The sequence below is a fragment of the Eschrichtius robustus genome, chromosome 18, assembly GCF_028021215.1.
Source record: "Eschrichtius robustus isolate mEscRob2 chromosome 18, mEscRob2.pri, whole genome shotgun sequence".
Classification (NCBI taxonomy): domain Eukaryota; kingdom Metazoa; phylum Chordata; class Mammalia; order Artiodactyla; family Eschrichtiidae; genus Eschrichtius; species Eschrichtius robustus.
Genome location: NC_090841.1, coordinates 27,765,194 through 27,776,509, shown reverse-complemented (window position 1 = coordinate 27,776,509; position 11,316 = coordinate 27,765,194). Strand labels below are relative to the sequence as shown.

At 40.9% G+C, this 11,316-nt stretch overlaps 1 protein-coding gene across 1 annotated transcript; it reads right to left on the bottom strand.

The window, feature by feature from the left end:
- Positions 1 to 1,969: 1,969 nt before the first annotated feature.
- LOC137752012 (transmembrane and coiled-coil domain-containing protein 3-like) lies at positions 1,970 to 4,941 on the bottom strand. The gene is given in 6 exon segments (XM_068526720.1): positions 1,970 to 2,083; positions 2,268 to 2,417; positions 3,057 to 3,136; positions 3,738 to 4,083; positions 4,085 to 4,119; positions 4,122 to 4,941. Coding segments are annotated over 6 exon segments (1,545 nt in total).
- Positions 4,942 to 11,316: the final 6,375 nt, after the last annotated feature.

Sequence of the window (11,316 nt, the reverse complement as noted above, 5' to 3'; positions counted from 1 at the left end):
ATAATAGTGTTTTCTAAATTTTAATAACTTTATGTGGGGCAGACAGTCCCTAGTTTACCTAGTTCCTAAACTCCATTGTGTCTTATATTCCTTATAATTCATAGCCTATTATGTCTTACAATGGTATAGAAGAGAAACATAGTAGTTCTTACCTTCATATGGAGCTTATGGTCCATTAGTAGAGTAGATAGAAGATAAATAATTACATCATTGAATTGAAGTGATGTTAAATACTTCAATGGAAATTACAGACGAAATTAGCAATTTAACAATAGGATTTAAACTAGGAAAGTGATACTTAAGCTAAAACTTGAACAATTAATAAACCAGAGGAAGAGCTACCCAGGCCAAGTCTCCATTTCCTGATGAGATAATTGAGGTCTGGAGGGACAAAGTGACATTCATGACAAGTTAAGAAAGGAAGAAAATTCAGGTCTCCTGGCTCCCAGGATGAAATTCTTTTCACTGTCAACATTTGAATCATCCATTTAAAATAATCCAAACCTATAAATTCAATGTATTTGGATACCAAAGTTTACATAATAAACACTTCAAAAAATCAAATGAGCAGAGATAACTTGGTTACCATTCACCGTTTTATAGGTTCCTCTCTAACTGTCACAGCTAAAGACCATGGGAAAGAATAATAAGAAAATTCATTAATTAGGATCAGTTTCTACTGTCTTTAACTAGTTAAGTCATTTGTTTAACTAAGATCCACCTTTATTGGCACCTGAAATAATAGCGTATGTTGTGTGTAATATTTCCTCTTTTTAAAAACTAATAAAATTTGAATTTGGACACAGAGAGTGAAGATATTCATATGCCCAAACCAGAAACAACATGAAGGTTGTGCTTCAGTGAGCATATTATCTATTATAAGAGAGAAAACTCTGAGTAATGAATTTGTCAATTTTTCTTTGCTGTGGCTTTTGGATATCATTTTCATTTTGCTTTAAAACGTGATTATATGCAAAAAACATTGGTCTTAAGAGGTCAAAGCCTCTATTCTACCTGGGTGGACTTGGAGAAGAACCAAGTGTGATCAGCCAGAGACACTGGTAACAATTATTAGTGTCAGATTCCCACCGGCAGTTTTTCTAGTCTTGGACTTCCATTCCTGCCTTGAGGATCCTTTATACCATTCAAGGGGAGTCTTTAAATCAAAATAACTTTTAAAATCTTGTGATTTGAGTACCAATTTATCTAAAGAGTATGATGAAGCCTATTCCTTTACCCCCTTTCCTCTGCCTGTTCCCCAAGCAAATAGTAGACAGAGGTTCTAAAAGCTACATGTATCCAAATCTACCCAATGTCTCACTTATAAATATGGTATGGATGGGGGTAGACAGTTAAATGAAAAAAGTTAACAGTTATAGAGCATTCACTATGTGCTAGGCCTTCTGCTTGATGCTAAATATCTATTAACTCTTTTTTTTTTTTTTTTTTTTTTACTGATCATAAATGATTTTTATTAAGGAATGCATAGTCTTGTGATTCAAAACCAAATATTTTAAAAGAATGATTTACCTGATAAAAACTGACATGAAAGTGTTGTTTAAAATTGTAATAAAAAGCAAAAGACATTTAGAAGAACTTGTCTCATTTTAGAAAACATGGACTTTAAGAACTAAAAGTAACTTTCCAAACACATTGTGAGAATTAAAAGCTCACGTCACAGAAACGTTTAATAACAAATATTGACCAACGGTTTACAACTTGTACAATAAATAAAAAAGCCTCCTAGTTTTTTTCTTTACCAAAAAAACATGAAGTGATGAAATAACAATAGAAAATTAACAATAATTTCTGAAGAAAAGGCACATCCAGGCAAAAGAGTCAAGGCGATTTGTAAAACGCAGAGTTACATGTACACGGTGCATAATCACTGCACACAGAGGCGGGCTCCAGGAGACTCTGAGGTCCGGGAATGCGGTGACAGCTCCGGCCGGTCACCTGGCCGCGGTCCTCAGAGGCTGGACCTTCTCTCGGGCCGGGGCGCACACCTGGCGACGGCCACTCGCCAAAGCAGCGGGGCCAGGAGGAGGCTGAGCGTGGTCACACTCAGGATGAGGAGGTACACCTGCCGGGGGCGGGGCGTCAGCGCGGCCGGGGGTGTGTCTCCGCATCACGGTGTGCAAGCCTCTGGTGCCCGGCCTGGAGGAGGGCGCCCCCTTCCCCAAGAGGCCCCGGGGACTGGGGCGCACCCCCCACCCCAGCCCTACTCCCCCTAACAACCCCGCTCCGCCAGCCGGGCAGAGACTCACCTCCCGAGAGATGACACGCGCTCTGCGCGCCCGGCTCCCCAGCACCAGAGAGAACTCGCTGACCTGGGCCAGCCCCGCGGCCACGATCCACTTGACGTACTGTCTGGTCTTGGGCAGCAGCAGAGACAGGACCAGGGCTGCCAGGACGAACTGCCAGAGCGGCAGGTCATGCTCGGCCAGGCTGGGCCCGGAGCACCGCCCGCAGGAAGCAGGGAGGGTCCCGGGGGGGCCGCCCCAACACCGCGCGGGAGGACGCATGGAGACCTCCCCACCCCGGGAAAACCAAGGCCCTCCTGCCAAGCGAATATCGTGCAGCGTTCAGAATGGAAACTTTGTTTTTAACAAAACGTAAAGAAAGCGCAGAGGAAGCAGCCTGCAGCGGGCGCTGCTCCTTCTCCTCCGCAAAGCCAGCGGCCACCGCCCAGGCCACTTCCACTCCCAGAATCCCACGCTGACATGGGCACCTCAACAATTTGTAGTCACAGAGATCAGACAAGTGGAAAGTGGCAAAATAGTTCTCAGTGGCCGTTAAAATGTACGTTTGCGTCACCAGAGCCGGGTTTGCGGTTCTTTAGACTCACTTAGAAGTCCAATTACAGAGCAAGGGTGTCACTGGAGGACACCCACCCCATTTTCAACACAAACTCTGAGACAAAGGGCCATCCCGATCCAAGAAGCCCCGGCTGCCCGGGCTGCGCTGGGCGGGGTGTACACACAGGCAGGAAGCGAGGCGCTCGGTGCGACGGGTGAAACCAAAGGCAGCATGGACCTCGCAAGCAGGGGCCCTACCTTCATGACCACCACCGAGGGGGTGAGGACCAGCAGGACGGTGAGCTCGTACAGCACGAAGGTGGGGAACACGTGAAGGCCTGTGGGACGGGGACGGGCGATCGTCCGGGCGGGGCGGCCAGCCTCCCGGCCACCCCTACATCCACAGGCTCCTCCGCCAGGACAGGAACGGGCAGGGTGTCTCCCACCCACTCCACCCCGAGAGCCCGAGCAGAGGGCCGGGCGACTCAGTGCTCCCCGCCCTTTTTCCAAGGGCCTCAGAACCTGCCTCTCGAGGCACCCAGAGTCTCTGGGGCTCTTGGACCTACCGAGCAGTGCAGGGTGTGAGCGAGAGACCAGGTGGCCGTGCTGTGACCACGAGCGGGACTGCCCCCCTCCACGGGGACATTCCCAGGGCAGCAGCCTCGACACACCAGTTTGATTTTTTGTATTAAAATTAGAATTTCTTCCTGCACTTGATGTGGACGTGCTGAAGTGGACCTGCCACCCTGCTGAGCGGTGGACCCTCAGGACCACCAGTCAGGAGCCCCCGTCCCTCAGCTCAAACCTTCCCTCCTTCTAAGGGAGAGTCCCTCAGACCCTAGTCGCCATGGGAACTGTTTTCGCGGCACCAGCTAAGTAGAAACACGTGTGAGCAGATGAGACCCAGTGGGAGTGTCACCCCTGGAGGAGAAGGGTCACCTATGGACGCGAAGAACACGATGGCCAGGAAGTCGTGGACGGGCTCCACGTAGGACACGACCTCCTCAGTGACCACGTGACCCTGGGAGGACACCAGGGCTCCAGCCAGGAAGCAGCCCAGCTCCATGGACACGTCCAGGAGCTCGGTGACCGTCATCATGAGGAAGGTGAAAGCGGAGATTCCCAGGATGAGTATCTCCTTGTTCCCCTTGCTCTCCGCGTGCAGCTTTCGGCAGTACAGTCCCACGAGGTAGGTCCTCACGACAGGATAAAAGAGGAGAACCGCAGCAAGTGAGAAGAGGACCTGCCCGACCAGGCCCAGGACCCGAAGGATCTCCATGGCGACGCTTTCTCAGCTTCTCTGGCGAAAATTCTAAGCCAAGAGGAAGAGAGTAAAGAACACGCCAAATTCTCCTAACGTCTCCACCTGCACAACTAACTTAATACTGTTGAGTCCGGAGGGCCCCAGAACCACGCAGCAGATGATGTAACCAAACATGGTCGGCAGTCCTATCATTGTGCAGAGCCAGCCGCATGGTAAGGACAACATCCCTATGGTGACGATGTCCTTTATGAGGTGGGGGTCTGCCCGCGGGATGGTGGCATCCCTGGGCTTGGTCAGGATGTACTGGTTACTCTGGGCGTCGATGAGCATGCTCAGGCCCAGGTCCTCCTCTACCTCCCGTTTCGTGAGGTTCTGCTTGGAACTGGCCTCTTCCTCTTCCACCCGCAGAACTGCCTCAAAGTTGACCCCTCTGACCTTGATGGCTGCCTTCCGCAGGGCCTCCAGGCGCTGCCTGCTGCTCTCCTTCACGTTGACCACGTCCCTGTAGTCGCCCTGCAGGGCTCTCTGGAGCCCATGGATGGCCTGGAAGACTGAGTTTTCACTTTCATTCAGATCTTTCTGGAAAATTTCAAACATGTGCACCTGAAACAGCTTCTCTTCATCCGAAAGGCTGGCGTCTTTTTCCACCGCTCTGACTGCACTTTTCAGTTTGTTAAGAACCACAGCCTTTTGGCGAAGAAGCCCGCAGAGCTTTCTGCAACCGCCCAGGACCCACTGTCTCCTCTGGGTGACGGCCACCCATTGGCCCCGGTGCAACTCGATGGCGTATCTCACCTCCTCTTCGTGCTCCGCACCGTTGGCCAGCAGGTGAAGGAATGGGAGCCACATCCAGAGGTGGCTTTTCCCCAGTACCTTCATGATCCAATTTTAGGGACAGGACAAGGCAGTCCAAAGATTCCTGCTAAGTCGGGCTTGCATTTGAGATACGCATTTTCAGCTGGTATGGGAGCTCCAGGCAGGAACTCCAGAGCGAGCCGCTTGGGTGGGGCAGGATCAGGGTTAGCGGGTGCAGGACCTCCGGACGTTCCGGCCGCGCCGCGTCCTGGGCCCGGCTTTCCGGAGGGGAGAGCCAGGACGCGGCTTATCCGCATCCCTTTCCAGACCTCTATTAACTCTTTTAAGCTTCATTCCAACCCTATAAGGGAGATAGATTGTGAGGGATTAGAACTCAGGCAGGTGGTTCCAGAGTTGGTGATTACTATAGAAGTTATCTTTGGAATCAGCCTGCATTCAAATCTGGATTCTACAATTTACCAATGGTAGACCTTGGGTAATCTAATTCTCCTCTCTGAAAATCAATTTCTTCATCTATAAAATGAAGATAATAATAGTACCTTCCCCATAAGGTTACCATGAGGATTGATTATGATAGTCTACAGTAAGGCATCTTAACAAAGTGGCTGATATTCAGAAATCTCTCCAAGTACTTAACTCTTATAATCATCATGATTATATTATTGCAGGCTGGGGACATCCTTATCAGCCCTCTGTCTACTCAGGTCAAGAAAGATACCTATATGTCCTCCATGAGACCATGACATAAACAATAATCGGATTCTGAATTATTTTCTATCTTAAATATCCTTAGGTTGAAGTCATACGACATAAAATCATTCTTAGTAACTTATCAAATTAAGCAAATAAACAACAACAGCAACAACAAAACACTTTCACTGATTGAACTAAAGGAATTTCAAGTTGTGAAGGGAATTACCTGACAGGTGAAACTAGTTATTGTTTCATCTCTTTGCCTCAAGTCTCCTCTCCACCCTGAACAAAGGATTATTGTTCTAAAGAATTATCTTTTTTTATTGACGCATAGTTGATTTACAGTGTTTCAGGTGTACAGCAAAGTGATCCAGTTATTCATATATATGTGTATATTCTTTTCAGCTTCTTTTCAATTATAGGTTATTACAAGATATTGAATATAGTTCCCTGTGCTATACAGTAGGTCCTTATCGTTTATCTATTTTATATATAGTAGTGTGTATCTGTTAATGCCAAATTCCCAAACTATCTCTCTCCCCCTTTCCCTTTGGTAACCATAAGTTTGTTTTCTATGTCTGTGAGTCTATTTCTGTTTTACAAACAAGTTCATTTGTATCATTGTTTAAGATTCCACATATAAGTGATATCACATGATACTTGTCTTTCTCTATCTGACTTACTTCACTTACTATGATAATCTCTAGGCCCGTACATGTTGCTGCAAAAGGCATTATTTCATTCTTTTTTATGGCTGAGTTGTATGCCATTGTATACATATACCACATCTTCTTTATCTATTCATCTGTCAGTGGACATTTAGGTTGCTTTCTTGGCTATTGTAAATAGTGCTTCTATGAACATTGGGGTGCATGTATCTTTTCGAATTAGAGTTTTCTTCAGTTATGTGCCCAAGAGTGTGATTGCAGGATAATATTTTTCTAACGAATTACCTTTACTAGAGACATAGTCTCATTATCCTTTTCATTGACACTTATTTCCTACGTGGGTTTGGAGATGACCACAATGCTCTGTGATAGAGACAATGAGGACATCCAGTGTGGCGATAGCGATCAAGAAGGAAAGAAGTTAGAGGTGTATCATGAATAGGCCTTTGTTCCAGTAGTTGTGGAGGATAATGGGGAGTTAATAGTATTAATACAAACTGAAGGACAGCAACGGATGGTCCTGACTTAGACAAAAAAATAGATGGCGTCACCAATATCAGAGATAGAAGGACAAGAGAAAGAGAAGATGGAAAGTAATGCATTTTCTCCAAATTATGTTGAGGGTGTTTTGTCTAATTTCAAAATAAATATCAAACCTGAAGATAAAGATTGAGAGTCACCAACTCTGTGTAGATGTTTTAGTCAATGGAGCTAATGAAACTTCCTAGGATAGAAGTCCAAAAATTCTCACTCCAGAATCCTATATTCTGTACATTTTGTGTTTATTTATTTAATGGAGTAATTTTTTCTAGTCCCATCTTTTGGGGCCCACCCTATCTGACTCTCATAGAAAGGAAAAGAAAAAGAGAGAACCCCAATCACCACAAACCATCAGCAAACAGACCATCAAATCAAAGTTTATGGAATTATCCTTTACCAACTTTTGTATCCCATTCTATCTTGGCCTTTTAAACTTCTCTTTCTGTTAAGGGTGAATGACTTTCATATTCCTTTTAGCCTGGTTTTATCTATATATCAGTTATAGTTTATAGAAAGTGCTGAGAGATGGCTGCTTTGTGAATTTCCCTGGTTTCAGTATTTCTCTGTGTTGGTCTGTACAACGAACCTTGGGAAGGGAGAGCATATTACTGCTGAACTGATTTTTCATTTATCCACAGTTTGACCTATGCCACTGCTTCATCTCATTCCCACAGATGTACTACCCTGACTTTTTTCCTCCTGGCATATAATCAATAGTAAGGGCATTATTCATGTTTTCAGCACCTATGTGAAGTCAAAAGTTCCCAAGTTCACCACAAATCTGGGGGGCCTCCCACTGACCAGACCTGACCTGTTGCATTTTACCGTCTTCTGTTAAAATATTTAATATCAATTTCATTTCTTAGTGGTGCCCTAGTGCTAAAGTGTCAAAATAAGTTTTCTAACAATTGTATTTTAAATGGAATTGTTCAAGAAATAACTCCTTTTCTGTTCCATAGGCAAAGTTATTTCTTTAATCAATTTTAAAATGAGATAAATAAATAGGCTGTACAAAACCATCCAATCACTTTGCAAAAATAAAGAGCTTCAGTTTACAAATTCTATAATTTGACTGGCTCTGCATTATAAACGTCAATTCTTATCCTACAAATGCAAATTCACCAAGGGAATATCAATGGAAAACAATTACTAGGTGGATTTTTGTGCTCTGGTTCTACAAAATAAAATATATTTAGTGTTTTCAAATCAATGCTGAAGGAAATGTCAGGAAAGGGGTACACATTTACTCATTTTGCAGAGACGTCTAGACCTATTAACTTTCTGCACTTTAATTAGGAAAGCAATGCAAAACTATTCTCTTGCTCAATTGTAGTAAATTCAAGACATTTGGTATTGGGAAAGAGTACTGAAATTGTGAAATCTTATAGATCCAAATGTATTTTTAGTATAATGGCAATAGTTACTAAAAATGCAATTCTGTTTTTATGGCTATAGCTTGATTCTTTAAGCATAAACTGTAGGCATACAAAGATAATGGATATTGAAAGTGGAAGACAAAGGAAAATTAGGATGCTTAGGCAGCTTTAAAAATAGTATAATTTAAATTTTTTTACACAAGGTATGAAACTGCTACATTTTAAATTTACTTTTAGGGTACGAATTGTCATGACTGCTAAAAGTATTTCTTAAAGATCATTATTAACAGATTGTGGGTTTTCCTCTTTACTTAAATTACATTTTCTTTCCTTCCATATGCAATTATTTAAAAATGAAACATGGTTCTGATGTTAAATCACATTGAAAGAATTACTGTGCCTTAAGGCTGGACACTTGCAGTTACTATCAATACTCAGATTATAAGTATGGGGAAAGGAAACTAGAATATTTTATGCCTCATGATAATCCCCATTCTTTTATTAAAGTTTTATTCTCATAGTAGCTTTTGGATGAGCAATGGAAATAAATGGAGAGATGGGAAGAGAGAAAAATAAGCAGATGAACATGATACTCTGAGATGTCTGACTGCTTTGGAAATTCATAAAAAGAATCCCAGGTGCCACAGGGGAATGCGAGGGCCCTGCTCATTCCTGCCAGTTTCATATGTGGTTGTCTGTTTATGAAAATTAACTGAGTTGTGAACAACCAGGCTACGGATTGCCCTACTCCTTTTTTAAAGTAATGTCTGATTCTTGATCTAAGAATGTGAGATGGAAACAAGAGATCTCTAAATATACGTCTATGGGAAAGAACTGTTTCCTTGGAGATCATTAAAAATATTCTCTTTATTTCATTCAAATTCAATAACTGCCGAGTTCTAACCAGGGGCCAGACATTGTGTTAGGATAGAGGTAAATATCACCGAGTTCTTGCCTTTTTAAAACTTATGCCAAGACTTCTGGTGGAATCGTAGTTCTGTCACAAGTTATGCAGCTAACAGAGTCAAAGGCTGAATTTCTAAGTTCATATTGCTTGCTTGCTTTTCTTCATTGAATACTTCAAGTTAATGGAAAGAGTAGATTTTGGAGTTAGATGATTCTGATTATTTTACCAACCTTCTCAGCATCCATGTTCTCATCCATAAAATAAAACTGCCATCTGTGGTACTCTATAGGCTCTGCTTGGAATTTTTTTACTTTTCTTCTGTTTTAATTACAGAAGTCAAAATGGTATTGTGAGAGAATAAATGGTACAAGGTAAAAACATTATCATGAAAGAGTCTCCCTCACTTTTGTCATTCAATAAATCTACTCCCTAGAGTTAACTTTGACAGATTGGTGTGTGTTAACCTTTATTAATAAACTCAGCCTCTGGACAGATAAGAACTGAAGAACATATATACCCTGCAGAATTTTTCACTGACTAGAATTTATTAGAATTCCTTCAAAGTGGAAAGATAAAATACTGTAACTAGGGTACATATTCTAGAACATAATAAAAGCATTGTTACATACAAATATGTGCTTATTGTTTAAAATAGGATTCTCCTTGTATAACTTAAATACCTCTCCAAAGCAAGTTTCCATTAGCTCCTGAGGACGGATGGATGTAAATATATATATATATACATACATATATATATAATATACATTTTTTTTTCAGTTTAATGTAGTCATTAAAATATCTCTCAGGAAACAAATAGCCTAGATTCACATTTCAACTTATCCACTTGCTAAATGTATAAATTTGGGAGATTTGGCTTGTCTCTCTGTTTCTTAGTTTCCTCATTATATAATGACTTAGCTGTAAGACCTATTTCATAAAGTTATTGTGAACATTAAATGAGCTAGTACATGTAAAGCAATAGCCAAAAGGAAACATTCATTAAATGTTAGCAATTATGTTCTCTAATGAAATGGAATTGATAAAATTAAATATAGTAAAATAAAATAATACATCATAAAAAAGCTCCTATTCTCCTTTCAGATACTATAAAAAGTACTTCCACCTTCAAAAATATTTATTAATATAATAAAACATGTTTAAAATATGTGTACAAACCAATATTTAAGTATATTTTCTCACATTTTAGGAAATTCACACAGATTTAGTAACAAGGCAGCAAATGGAATATTTTCCCTTTGGGCTCATACTACAGCTTTTTGATACATCTGCTTTACATATTTAAATGAAGTTACGAATAAAATATTTCTAATGCATGGGTAATGTGTCTATTTGAATCATTACAGTACTTTAGGATCCTTATATCATTTTGATGTGAAAAGTTTATTATACTATTTATTTGATTTTTTTCTTACTAGTAGAGTTTTATCAGAATGTTGTTTTTTTCCCCTAGACCAAATCAAGCAGCTGTCGTACTTACTAACTCATGCAACTGATTATAAACTAAGCCAACAATGTAATGACAGGAGATCAATCTAAAATTGTAAACAATATGGACATAATAATTTTGTGTCCTGGAACACCAAGAGTCATTTTATAAGATAAGGAATTATTTAGTATTTAGAACAACAGTCATAACTGTATTTGAAGTTAAAAAATAGAGTTTTATGTTCTCAGTTTACAATCACCCCTTACATCTTATAAATCTTTGTACACATAAATATAAAACAATTTGTTCTGACAGTTAAACTAAAAATGTGAACTCTAGCTATTTAAATCTGTCTAGTGGTTCTGAATTTTAATAATTTACAATAATTAAAACATAGGTAAGACCAACACCATGTATAGTATCACATTACAACAGTATTGTTTTACATACAGAAAGACAGAGAACCCAGGCAGCTGTAGTTCAAATCGTAGACGTGCTACTCTCAAATTATGTGAACCTTTAGAAAATTACTTGATCACTCTGTGTCTCAGTCTTTTTTTTTTTTTAATCTATAAAATGGAGATGATAATAGTACCTATTTGAGAGAGATCCATATAAAATATTTAAAATGATAGAACATACTAAATATTCTGTTTATATCTGCTACAATTATTATATTTGCATGGGTACAGTTCTTTGAAGAAGTCTTATTGTTATTATTTCTGTGGCTATGAAGGCCTTTGACTTAAATTGCTGAGGATTTTGTACTTCAGTTTATTGCACCCTGAACTGATGTGCTTCAGCTAA